This window comes from Mobula birostris, chromosome 16, assembly GCF_030028105.1.
Source record: "Mobula birostris isolate sMobBir1 chromosome 16, sMobBir1.hap1, whole genome shotgun sequence".
NCBI classification, from domain to species: Eukaryota; Metazoa; Chordata; class Chondrichthyes; order Myliobatiformes; family Myliobatidae; genus Mobula; species Mobula birostris.
In genome coordinates this window covers 20,423,684-20,437,466 of record NC_092385.1, presented here as the reverse complement: position 1 = coordinate 20,437,466, position 13,783 = coordinate 20,423,684, and the positions used below count along the sequence as shown (strand labels likewise).

At 39.5% G+C, this 13,783-nt stretch overlaps 1 protein-coding gene across 1 annotated transcript in view; it reads left to right on the top strand.

The window, feature by feature from the left end:
- Positions 1 to 2,391: 2,391 nt before the first annotated feature.
- Positions 2,392 to 13,783, top strand: part of wnk2 (WNK lysine deficient protein kinase 2) — a 162,372-nt gene continuing 150,980 nt past the window's right edge. The window contains exon 1 of the mRNA XM_072280381.1: positions 2,392 to 3,263. Within this exon, the coding sequence (XP_072136482.1) occupies positions 2,634 to 3,263 (630 nt within the window). The 5' untranslated portion in view covers positions 2,392 to 2,633. The remainder of the gene's footprint in view (positions 3,264 to 13,783) is intronic.

The window sequence follows — 13,783 nt, the reverse complement described above, 5'->3', positions numbered from 1 at the left end:
AGCTTCATATTGGGTGCCAGCCTCCTCAGCTTGAAGACACCTTCAAAAGGTAATGCCACAAAATGGTGGCAACCATCAGCTATCAGACCCCCATCACCCAAGAAACGTCCTCTTCTAATTGCTACCATCAAGGAGGTACAGGAGCCTGAAGACATACACTTAACATTTCAGGAACAGCTTCTTCCCCTCAGCCACCAGATTTCTAAATGGAGCAGCATGCTGCCCGGATTAGAGAGCATGTGTTATGAGGAAAAGGTCCAGTGAGCTAGGGTTTTCTCTTTGGAATGAAGGAAGATGAGGGGTGACTAGATTGAGGTGCATTTGATGATAAAAGTCATTGATAGACTGGACAGCCCACACCTCTTTTCCTTGGGCAGAGATAGCTAATACAAGAGGGCATATTTTTAAAGTGATTGGGGGAAAGTATAGGGGAACTTAGAGGTAGATTTTTTACACAGAGTGCTGAATGTGTGGAACATGCTGCCAGATGAGGTGATAAAGGTGGATATATTAGGGACATATAAGAGACTTTAAGATAGGCACATGTATGGGAGAAAAATGGAGGGTTATGTGGGACGGAAGCATTTAAAAGATCTTGGTTTATGACTATTTATTGCACAGGCATTGTACTTTGACTGCCATGGTCTGCACTGACATCACGATAAGACTCAAAATGTAACTCCTGTTGTACATAGGTTAGATACATCTCAGATCAGTGTAAAACCTGTGGTTTGTAATTAAATAGTTGAATGCCTGTTGCAATAATCTAAGACTCATTCATCTTTTTGTGGTCTGGAAATGTTCCTGTCTTATTAAGATCTTTGTTCATTATAAAACGAATTCAATTCATAAAGTGCTTTGCTTTACTGGATGTTACTTCCCATCATTTAAAGATGTTACAAAAATAACTTGTCAGATTTAACTAGCAATACATAATCCAAGATAAAACTTGTAAAGTAGCTATTTTTAAATTTCTTTAATTAAATGCTTCACTAAAAAACAATAGCATATGGAAGAATGTCCACCTAGAATAGATATGATTGGGTAATACACATGTCAATCAAACCTGATAACCTTCATTGCTCTAAGCAATGCTTCTCACACCTAGTCCTGGGACCAAAGGCGTGGTAATCTGTCCTAGCACCCTTTGTGGCAGAGGCCTGCGCCTATCTCTTGTCATCTTCATTCCCAAAACTACTTAATCGCGAATCAACACTGCCTAACCAAAGCTCAAAGTACGTCAGATAAGGATCGACTTGTGAGAAGCAAGTGATCGTGCCAAAGCCTACACTCCGAACTCGCGCGATCAGTGAGCGGACCCGCCCTCACCCCAACCCCACCCTGTATTGTGAACCTGGAACACCAAAGGCATGGACAAATAATGGAAACGTTCACAATTAGAACAACAGGGAAGAGGAATTAGAATTGAAAAGGGAAAAGCCACAAACGTGCATAGAATTTTAATTGAATAAACTGAAGGATTAAATGCGTGGAAAGTTTGAGGATGACGGAGCTCTGCTAGATAACGTCTTCCTTTTGTTCCGATTGTATTTTTCTGACAGCAGCATCCCTGGTACAATGATATTGTCTTTATTTCAAACGTTGGATACGATTTTTGAAAGATCTTGCTGCTATGGCAAGAATTACGTTTAAACGTTTGAAAATAAGCTTTAATATTATAAATTAATTCGTAAAACCTGTCGATGGTAAAATCCGCACTCACTTTTAACCATTTCCCCACATCAATGCGACATTAATGAAAAGAAAGTAAGGATGCTCCTTACTTGAAGACATGACGTGCTGTAATAGACACCGAATAAAGAATTCCTTTTTTTCCCACCTCATGAGTTTACAAATGCACCCTTGGCTTACAGGTTACGTTGCAAAACTTCTCTGTCCTGGGGATTTCGTGGGGTGCAATGTACAGCCGGCAAACGGCCGCAATATGATTTTGAATCGTAGGTTTCTTAGTTAATTACGTTTTACATCATCATATCATTAGTTCTTTCTAAAGGCATGACTTGTGTTGGTCTCTTTCGGCTGGTGACAATGGATGATTAAAAATAGATAGGTGCTTAAGGAATTATGCAATGACCATGTACTGATAAAGGCAAGGAATAAAACTTATCCATAGAGCGGTAACATTGCGCAAGTGGAGGCCTGGAGAAGCCCATTAATTTAAGGCTGTATTTTGGATCCTGTCCTAAAAAAAATCCAGGAGCAGATTTGCGCGTTGCAGCGACAGACTCACGCGCTCCGGGTTGTCGGCCCCGCGCGCTAACGGCGACGTGTCGCTGACGTCAGCGCGCCGCGGTTTTGCGCCTTGGAACATCAGCATCAGCAGCCGGAGTCGGGCAGCGCCGAGATGCTGGAATGTTCATGAAGGCGCGGGTGGTTGGTGGTTTTCTTTTTCTTCCCGATTATTATTTAAAGTAACCCTGAATGGACGAAGCTGTTGCCCCGGGTTGCTGTGCGAGACGCGTCTGGAGACCTGTGCGACAACAGCTGCGTCAGTCGGGGTTCTGCTCCCTGCAACAAGGCACCGCGAGTCCTCCTGTGTCCCGGTAAACTGAGCCGTTAATATCGAGTCCACCTGCCCCCTCCCCCTTCCTCCCCTCCCCCCACACACCCCAATGGAGCCGCAGGCTGAGGCGAGCGAGGTAACCACCGCTGCCGGAGCCCCGGGCGGCCAAGTGGCAGCCGGCTCCGGGGATAGTGCCGAGTGCAGCCCCGCTGGAGTGGAGGAGGAGACGGCCGATGGCAGCACTTGCACCAGCACAGACTCTGCTGCAGTGATGCTGAGGAGGAGGCTGCTACAGGGGGCCCCCTGCTCGAATCCCCCGGCCCAGGATTACCCGCGTGTCACTCAGCGGTTCGTCAGGCGGATGGTGCCACTGTTGCCGGCGGGGGATAGACCCTGTCGGCTGCTGCAGAGCGACGCTGACCCCGAGGCGAAGAGAGCGGCGGCCGAAGGCTCGAGCACCGAGAGCCAGGCTGGGAAGAAAGGCAGCGCGACCGAGAGTGTCAGCGCCGACGAAGAGAAAGATGGCAGAGCGGGCGACAGCGCACCGAAAGAGCCGCCCGATAGCTCCAAGTCCAAGAGTGATGAGAATGAGGAAGAAGCTGAGATGAAAGCGGTCGCTACTTCACCTGACGGCAGGTTTCTCAAGTTCGATATCGAACTTGGAAGAGGCTCCTTCAAGACGGTTTACAAGGGTCTGGACGCGGAGACATGGCTTGAGGTGGCTTGGTGTGAGCTTCAGGTAAGATGTTTAACCTTACAGTCTGCGCGTGTCGAATAACTCGCGGTCTTTGTGTTATTATTGTGAAATAAAAGCCCATTCAATTTAGTTATTGATCAATTATAACTCTTGTATTATATTTATTTTAAATCGTTTTACTCGTTTTCTAACGATGTGTCATGCAGTTACCTAATATCTCTACGTTGCGTAATCAAGACCGTCTCCCTGTATAATAAATTCACTGGATATGTGAGTAGATCGCAAACGGATTATTCTAGTAACAGGTTATCAGAGTAAAAAAAATTCCGCTTGTTAACAGGTTACTTGTATCATCCAAACTAGTGATCCAGCCAATCCTATAAATATGCTTCTGCTTTCGTGTATCGGCTATATGTGCTTTGTGCTGTGTGTGACTGTTAATACTATACTGTATTTTGCACCTTGGCCCCCGGAGGAACGCTGTTTCGTTTGGCTGTATTCTCGTATGTCTGAATGACAATTGAACTTGAGCTTGCGATACAGGCGTATAGTTAGCACTGTGTAGGGTTGAAATCGGACAGATTGTCAAATTTGCGTCAAAAATAATTAGGTAATTGTCTAATCTTGCCTTCTCTTTGCACGGGTTCGTGAGAAATGTAGATCTAAATCTCGAGCAGTGGTCGTTGCCTGACTGGTGGTAATCTTGTTATCCGTGAAGTTTAGCAGTGATTGTAATAGTCTGACAGAAAATGATAGCGCCTAAAGTCGGTTTCCTCTGTTTACAAGTTAAACTGCCCCAAACAGTGTTTAGTGCTTTGTTCGAAAAAAAGTGTTACATTATTAGTCTTATATTAATAAAAACGTAATTTAAAATGTTGTCTAATGCACGAATTAGCAACGCATCTTTACTTTTGAACATATTCTCTAGGTGGACGCGATGAGGTTAGTTTTTTGGTTTTATCGATTTAATGGGGGAAAACAATACGCAATAGAGTTTCTGGGTTGCATTTAAAGCGGGCAGTAATCCATTTTATAAAACTGCTATATGTAAGCTTAGAGTATTTACGTGATTAAATTATTGGTGTTAAACTTAATTTGCGAGAGAAACACTCCAGTGAAAGTTTGAGGGTTCTTCCCTTTCTTTTCCCGCTATTGTTCTGATTCTGAAAGCATAATTAGCTATTTTCTAGAACACGCGCGAGGATGTTGCTGTCCAGGTTATTATCGAGCTTTACATAAAGTACTACACTCCAATTCTTACTATTTTTGCAAGCTCCACTTGCAGTTTCCAAGAGATCAGCTTAAGTCACGAAAACAAAAAAATCCGATCATTGATCCGTATTTCTTTCACGGGTTTACAATATTTCTCACCTCCTGGAGAAAAAGATCTATTTTCAGCATGTTCCAGTTTGCCTTGTGTCCATTTTAGATTTGAAAGTAGGAGCTTTTGATCTGTTGGGAACTAAATTATTGAAAAAGTATTTAGTAAATCTCTTTACCACTCAAGTTACATGCATCTCTTCAGATTCCCATTTCTACTGTCCCTCATTGAGTTGTGTATTGTAACTTTAGCAAAGGTGTATATTTTATATAAATGATATAATATTAGGGTGGTGGTAATTTAGAATATACCTTGACAAATTTTATTCAGAAGGAATGCATGTTTTTTTGTATATGATCTCATTTAAGCAATGGAGTTGGTCCTGAAATGGATTGAATAGGAGCTGATGCATTATGGGGCTCCTAACCTCAGGCCTGGGTGTACCTAATTGAACATTTTCTCCAGATGTGTTGGGTATTGATTATCAACAGTACTTGTTAATAATTATTAAGTCCCATGCTAAATGGGAAGACAGTTGGGCGGTGAGGAGGTCTACAAGGAAATGGGGTTGATCCTTTATAAACATCATGAAATGGTCATGACTAGTAAGGAGATTATTTAGTCTGTTTAGTGCATATTAGTACAATGTGAGAATATTGCATCCAGTCTCGTTCCCATAGCTATACAATTTTTTTTTCTTTCCTGATTCATAAACACCATTCAAAAGAGATGGGTATGTATCTGGCCCTGTTACAAATCCTGGCTGGCTACTTCAGACCATAACTGCTAATGCTTTCTTTTTTAAAGAAAATGCAGTTCCAGAACTAGTTCTTCCATTCCCTCACAAGCTGAGACAGAGATTTGTGGAGTGCACTCTCTTTTCCAAATTAATTTTTAAACTGAGTGAGGATGTTTCATGAAAACCTTTCAAATTTGCCATTAATCAGCAATTGAGAGCTCATTAGTTGAAATCTTCCTGTTTGTTTTATTCATAAAAGGGTAATGTCAACATGAATCTCAAAGATCCAAAGATGATTGATTGCCAGCCAAGTAGTGCAGCTCCCCTGGTGTGTTTTTATTTTTATTTTTGGAGAATAACCTGCAGTGTATATTCTGGATGGGGTTTAATATTCATACCAACACCTTCAATGAGTGAGGATCTATCCTTGGCCCAACACATTGACACAAACATAACAAAGGCATATCAGCAGGTCTGCGTAGGAGTTTGAGCAAATTTGGTATGTCACCAAATAATCTTGAAAATTTCTACAGATGTACAGTAGTGAGAACTCTGGTTGTATCATAGCGCGGTATGGAGCCAACAATGTACAGGGATTGCAAAAGGCTGCAGAGAATTGTAGACTCGGCCAGTTCCCTTACAGACATAATCCTCAACACCAAAAAGTACATCTTTAAGAGGCAGTGCCTCAAGAAGCCGGTATCCATCGTTAAAGCCCTTCACCATCCAGGAAATGTTACTACCATCAGAGAAGCAATGCAGGAGCCTGAAGATCTATATTCAATTCAGCTTTTTCCCCTCCACCATCAGATTTTTTTTGAAGAATCCATGAACACGAATTTTTCCTTTTGCACTGTTGGTTCATTTTGTAACTTAAAAGTAATTTTTGTCTTGCACTGTACTGTAGTCTCAAAACAAATTTCACAACACACATCAGTGATAAAAGGTTTGATTCTGATTTGTCAGTTTATTGAATAATTGCCTTTGGTAATGCAAATATGAATATTCTAAGCTCTTGACAAACCCTATATAGTAAAATGTTTTTTTTTCCCTGAATTGTTTGTTTTTATATTGTGTTTTTAAAAATCAGTTCAACCTGCACAAAACAGTATAATAATTATTCTGGAATTATTGTGTTTGTCCTTAAACCTCATTTTAGTGACTTAACCCAGGAAGCAGGTGACATTTTACTAAATGTCATTGTGTTGAAATGAGCCTACTTAAAATAAATTGTATAAAGGTATTGTGAGTGGATGCCTCCTTTATTTTGGCTAAAGACAAAAGCAGATGGTGAAAATTTAAGGTTATTTTGCAGACTAGTTACTGTTGTTCATAATGGGTATGCCAATTATTTACAGCAATTTTTGAACCTGAAGTGGGTGTTTGTATTCATTTTTTCTAACATACCTTCCTAAATATTTAAAAATGATTCTTATTTGCTTTATTGAACTAATTGGGTATATTTTATATAGGGAAAGTAAAAAAGAACTTAAAGTTCCTTTCAGTTATTGAAACAAGCGATCCCTATATTGACATAAAATACCATGTGTACACAAACAGCTTCTGCATGTTGGTATTTCTAAAAACCTATTGGAGTAGAGAGAGCATATTTTAGGAGAGTGTGACTGCTATAAACTGTAGGTGGTTAGGTACAGTACATCAGTGTGTGTGTCTTCATTGTTAGCTCGTATTTTCACAGAATCCATTGTCTTGAAGTGAACTGTACAAACTATACAGCACTTCTAGAATTATGAAGCACCAACTCTTGTACTGTATATCCACTCAGCTGCAATTAGCCACCCTTTCTGTAGATATTACTCTGCAGTCCACTATAAATGCCTACTGGTGCACAATGTTGTGGCTGTATGTTGTTTTTCATTAAATTCACTAGCCAGTCTTAGAAATGTTCCTGAGCACATTCCCTAACTCAGTATAATACAAAAAACTCAACAGGTCAGGCAGCATCTATGTTGAGGAATATTTCTCAACATCTGTATTCTGTTTCCTTCCTCTTACATTTCAGATTATGTTTTGTCATTAAATTCTGAAATAGCATGCAGCAATGTTTAAAACTTACCTTTTAACCAAGTTTCTGTTGTTTCCAAATTAAATTTTGTTCTTTATCCTTTGAAAACATTTTCCTTGTTGGTATGAAAATTGCAGGTGACAGTACAAAGGAAGCAACTATCAACAGTTTGGAAGTCAAATTTTAAAACGATTTAAGGTGTTTTTTTTTAATGAGTGCTTTTGCCTCTGTCTCTAAGTGGGGATCTAGAATATGATTTTCAGGTTGCTTTGGCAGATGAGGTAATTTGCTGCATCAGTGATTTGTTGCAACTTGACAATGATAGTTAGGTTTGTCAGATGATCTGATTATAATTACTTGCCAGATTTGGGTGTCTGCTTCTTTCAAATGGTGTCACTGGCAATTGAATTGTGTACTGAACCCAAAATAATCTATTCTGATATTGAACATTTGGGTGATAATCTGTGCTTTCATTAAAATATTGCAAAATTCTTGAACAGAAAAGCAGCTGAGTTATCGTGTCCTGTGTACTCACCTTTATAATTTTGTGCAAGTCTCGTTAGCAAGTCTTCAGATGCAGGGACCATGTTTGTGTTTCTGACTAAGCAGTACTATGATTTTAAAAATTCTTGTTTTTCTACTCCGCCTTGATCTTGTATTTGTCTCTGTAATTGCTTCTAGACCAAAAACACTTATCTGGTTCTTGTTCCGTCGTCATGGTGCGGTAGAACTGCTGTATTGTTGGCGGTAGCTGCCAAATGTTTTAAGCTGTAGGATGAAATACCAAAACTACTCTACTTAGCTCTTTGACCAAGCTTTTTGGTGTTGTCTCTAAGCTGTACCCAAGTTTCAGGAATTATTGTTTGATAAAGTTCCTGCAAAATATCTTGAAATGTTTTGCCATTTTATGACATTGCATAAAAGAAAAGCATAGAACTGCAGATGCAGGAAATCTGGAACAAGAACAGTACATTCTGGATATGATCATCAGGTGAAGCAAAATCTAAATCAATGACCCTTTACCAGAACAGCAAATACAGTAGATAAACAATTAATTTTAACAAGTTATGAAAACAAAGTGAAAATGTAGCAAAAATACTATCAAGAATCTTTCTCTTAAATTTTGATATTTTTGTGCAAAAACGTGATTGGCATGTCAGATAAACTAGTACTATTGATAATGATAGTGAAGAAATGTACGATGTTAGCATAAAATTTAAGCACTGAAGGTTATTGCTCATAATGCTTGCACCATTAATTGATTCTTTGTATATGTGATAAATCAAAAGCTAATGAAATTGAGATGGCTTAAATAGGAGCAATATCTTTGGCTTTTTTTGGAGCATTCTTAAGGTATCAGCCAATTTTGGGAGCAGAGTTTGCGATTTCTTTGCAGAATTATTGGACCTTATTTGGCAACTTATTAAAGATTTCAAGCTTGTAATATTTTTGGGAATGATAAGTGAAGGTTTAAAAAAAAAAGTTGTTCCACAAAATAGCATAAGAACATGTCAGCTTACCTGACTCTCAAATATCTGGTGGTTGTCCAGCATGTCTGATGATAGTAGGAAACCAGTTTTTCAAGTGGAAAAGCTGTAGCATTAGGGCATTTCCACTCCCTCAACTTCAGAAGTCTGGGTCCAGTGGTACAAACAATCAGCAAGCTGGGGCCTTGGTTGCAGTGGATGACTGACATCTTCTGTGCCTTGTCACGCTCTTTGCTCTCCATAAAGTGTTGCAATACTGCCTTCCTGGCCATTTGATCACATCTGCCCAGTCTGCCAGAGCTGACTTCACATGCTAGGACAGGCATGTTCCCTATCTCACCAAGGTACGAGGCTGTTGGCTGCCCTTGCCTGCTTTAACCCCCCTTTTGAAGCTGCATACCAGGGTGTGGCCACTGTCGCATTCATACAACTACTTGGAGTTACAGGTAAGAGCTGAGTTTCCAATGGGGACCAAAGGTGAGTGAGCTGCCCCAGTATGGACATGACAAGCCCCTTCACCAGAGGTCATACTGTCCCTTGCACATGCCATACACCCCATCTATACATGAATAAATTATTCGGGTAATCCTACATTTTTAGAAGGAATTCTTGCTATTACGTTTAAACAATAGCATACTTGGTTATTTGGCAAAAATAACAAAGTTATGGCTAAATATATATTTTAAAAAAAGCTTCTTGATAAGTAAGTTCACATTGCTAAGATGGAAAGTAACATTCCCTTGAGCATTTAGTATTAGTTGTAGTTTGTTAGACTAATATATTGTTTATGATTGTGATAACAATGCACCTGGTGTTCTGGGTGATGTGCAAGATTTGCAAACTAGAACTTGTGAAAACATTTGAATATAAAGTAGTACTTCTGCTTGACATTAAACTCTCAATATATTTATTTTCCTCACAGATTTTGCACTGTTGCATTTGAACTATGATTGTATTGTTGTGACATAAAACTGTGTTGCATTGATGCTACATTTTAGACATTAGCTGCCTTAATTGCATGTGAATCAGTATAATTTGTGATTCAAATATTCAAGATTCTAAAATTTATCTGGTGGCTGGATTCCTTCTGAAAACCTCTTGTATTATCACCAGATTGTTGGATGTGAGAGGTTGGTTAAGCTATAGTGCTAGTGGTTCTGTCTCATAATTGCCACATTTTTGAGATTTTAACCTTTGTCACTGATTTACTGAAATTGTATTTCTCCTTTTGGCTGATTGTTATTTTCCTGGATTTTGTAACACCAAGAATGAAACTACCACCCCTCATTGTTATGGAGTACATCAGACAGCAACTTCTAGTATTTTCAGTGTAGTGCTACTGTGTGGTAATTGGGAAGTATTGTCTGATTTGCACAAACTTCACTAGTATTTTCCACTGAGGATTTCATGCATGAAAGGTGCAATATTGTGGTGCTTCACCAATTAGTCACATACTAAATATGCCAGACTAGATTGGGATTTGTGATTTGGATTGTAAGTACATTTTTAAAGTTGTGATGTTTCCTTATTACTACCAAGGTAATCTGGCACTGAAAATAAAGTTCAAGTACTAATCGAATAGGTTTAATTAATCAAGATTTTGTAGGGATTTAACTTTTCTTTTTCTGTTGATTTTATCATTATTTGTAGCTTTTATTGTTTTATATATATTTTTTGTTCTTTCTTGCACTTGCAGATTTAGGCTCTGCGTCAGTCTAGTAGCTGAAAAAGCATATTTCTTATTAAAACTCAAGTTCCCTCTACAGCATGTTCATACACTCAATGGAAGTAAGTTGCCACATAATGCCCATCATATGTCCGTGGGCAGCTATTAACCCAAATGAGTTGGGTGGTTCACAACTAGGCTACTATTAGGCTACAACATAGGAGGGGAGGAGAAGATGGCGGTGCGATGCAGTGAGCACGGTTGCTCCGAAATGATATCGGTATTTGTTAAGTAGGTACCGTGCACAATCCTGATTTGATGGAGACAGACGTGAGAAGCATGGAGGAACATCTGGAGAAACTTCTGAAATGCCCGCTTGGCTGCCACTGCTACTGTGCAATCGGGAATCTCCGGAGGGGAAGGCCCCAAATCCTCGGCATTGTTGTTGCTGGGGCCGGGGTTGAAACGCTTGGCAGAGATGGTGCTGGATGCTTCGTGTCGGAGGGCTGGTCGGAGGCTCGAAGTTTTCGGACGGACTCGGGTCGGCTGTGGTCGGGTGCTGCATTGGCAAGTTTGCGGCACTGGAGGTTCATGGCAGGGAGAGTTTTTCTTCCTTCTACTGTCTGATTGAGATGATGGGACTTTCGAGAGACCTTGAGTCTTTTTTTTTTTAACCGTGCCCATGGTCTGTTCTTTATCAAATTACGGTATTGCTTTGCACTGTTGTAACTATATGTTATAATTATGTGTTTTTTGTCAGTTTTTCAGTCTTGGTTTCTCTTGTGTTTCTGTGATATCATACTGGGGAAACATTGTATCATTTAATGCACGCATTACTAAATGACAATAAAAGAGGACTGCGTGTCCTCATAATCTAATCTAATCTAATTATGCTGCTCTTAATCCAGATAACTCTGCTTTAACCAAATACTTTACATCCTTTTATTTATATTGAGTTTATAATTTGGTCAAATAAGTTTATAAACTCTGTTCCAAGCCAGTGTGCTCATTGATAATGCAGTTGATATCCACTGATAGATGAATAATATTTTGAGGATAAATAGGATATTAGGTCACTGGATGATTTGGTGTGTAAATTTTAAAAAAACTTATGGATATAGGTTTGAGTACAAGATCTTTTAAAGCTAAGATAGATGATCTTAGGCTGATTTAATTGCTGTTTTAATTCATTGAAAGAATAATGATTAGAAATAAATTGTGTGAGGTAGCTTTGTATGCATGGTATCTTTCACCAGTATACACTGTCTATGAACTATATTTTTGGGTTAGCCAAGGTAAATAGTTACATGTATTGAATTATAATAAAAAAATTGTTCTGCGTGTCATCCATATAGGTAATTCCACCACATCTCTGCATTGAAGTAGTATGAAGGAAAGCAACTGAATGCAGAATAATGTGTTACAGTTACGGAGAAAGTGCAGTGCAGGCAGTCAATAAGATGCAAGGCCACAATGAAGAAGGTTAAGGTCAAGGCCAACTTTCTGTACTAAGGGGTCATTCAATAGTCTTATCACAGTAGAATATAAGCTGTTCTTGAGCCTGTGAAATGCAGTCAGAAGAGAAAATGTCTTTGGTGGGTGGGACATTGATTATGCTGGCTGCTTTACAGAGTCACTGAAGTGTAGACAGTCATGAAGGGTTTCCATGATGTCCACAACTCTTCAGTTTCTTGTGGTTTCTTGCCATACCAAGCTGTGATACATCTGGATAGGATGCTTTCCATGGTGCACCAATAAAATAAAATGGTGAGGTCAGGGGGACATACCAAATTTCTTTAGCCTCCTGAGGAAGTAGAGACATTCATGCACATTCTTGGCCATGCTGCCAATGTGGTTGAACTAGGATAGGGTATTGGTCAGGTCACTTCTAGAAACTTAAAGCTCACAATCCTCTCAACTTCAAAGCTTGAAGCAGGGCTTGTTCAACTGTTCACCTATTGCAGAAAATATTGAAGATATGCTTAGAGTATATATTGTCAAAAATACCATAGTTAATGATGCTTGTAATCATATTCAAAGTGCTGGTGAAGCATTGGTTCAGAATTATATAAGCACAAGGTTATATAAAAAAAACCGGAAAGGTTTCAGTTAAGATTGCCATTGTTTATAATGTAGTTGTTTTGGGACTTGTAGTCGAGGTTAAAGGTTACCGAGTGAGCTGTCTTAAGAAACACTGATTTGGAAGGCAGTAAGTACAACATTTTTAAAGGAATTATGGGTTCATAATGCTTATCAGGTTTGACCACTTATAAGATCAATCAAAGAAAGGTGTTACATACAAAATGTTAGAGGAGCTCAGCTAGTCAGGCAGCATCTATAGAGCAGAATAAACAGTCGATGTTTTGGGCTGAACCCCTTCATCAGGACCGAAGGTGCTAATTGAATTGAACAAACATGACTGTGTCATGAGATTAAATGAAGTCTTAGAGCACAAAGGTATGAAAGAGAACCTCAAAGGTTTGCTGTTAATGGTAGGCAGAAGGAATGAAGAAAACTGATTCAGTTTTTCTTCTGTTATGGGAGACAAATAATTCAACAAGTCAGTCCACACCAAAGTTGCTGGTGAATGCAGCAGGCCAGGCAGCATCTCTAGGAAGAGGTACAGTCGACGTTTCGGGCCGAGACCCTTCGTCAGGGTCTCAGCCCGAAACGTCGACTGTACCTCTTCCTAGAGACGCTGGCTGGCCTGCTGCGTTCACCAGCAACTTTGATGTGTGTTGCTTGAATTTCCAGCATCTGCAGAATTCCTCATGTTTAAGTCAGTCTACGTCTGTTAGAGAAACCTTTTACCAGAACTAACTTGGAAAGCTAATGCTTTAAATTGCAGAGAAAGGGAAAGGCTGGAGAGGAACATGTATGTTCGTAGATAGCCTAGCTATTGAAACTTGCAGCTAAATTCTTAGCTAGTCATTATTTCTGTCACCAGCTTTCTTCACGACTCAGCATATTATATCTCAATTGGGTCCTAATTCAATTCTGTTCAAATTTGTGACCACTTTGCACTTCTTTGATACTGGTGAAATGCCTGGATCAGGTTTCTACTGTCTGTTGTGATTAGCACATGAAAACTTTGCAAAGAGGAGCTTCTGTCACATTTGCAACTTCATCTCTTGCATCTAGGAAGAGGAAAACATGTTATCTCTGGCACAATAATTGTAACCATCATGGAAATGAGTTGAAGCCATAACCAGTAAAGTGCACATCTGGTCAAAAAGATTTTCCCCAGATCTAATTGCAAGTCAAATTCAAGATGCTGCACCAGCCACCATGTATGAACTTTGATTTCATTTGAAGTTGCTAAT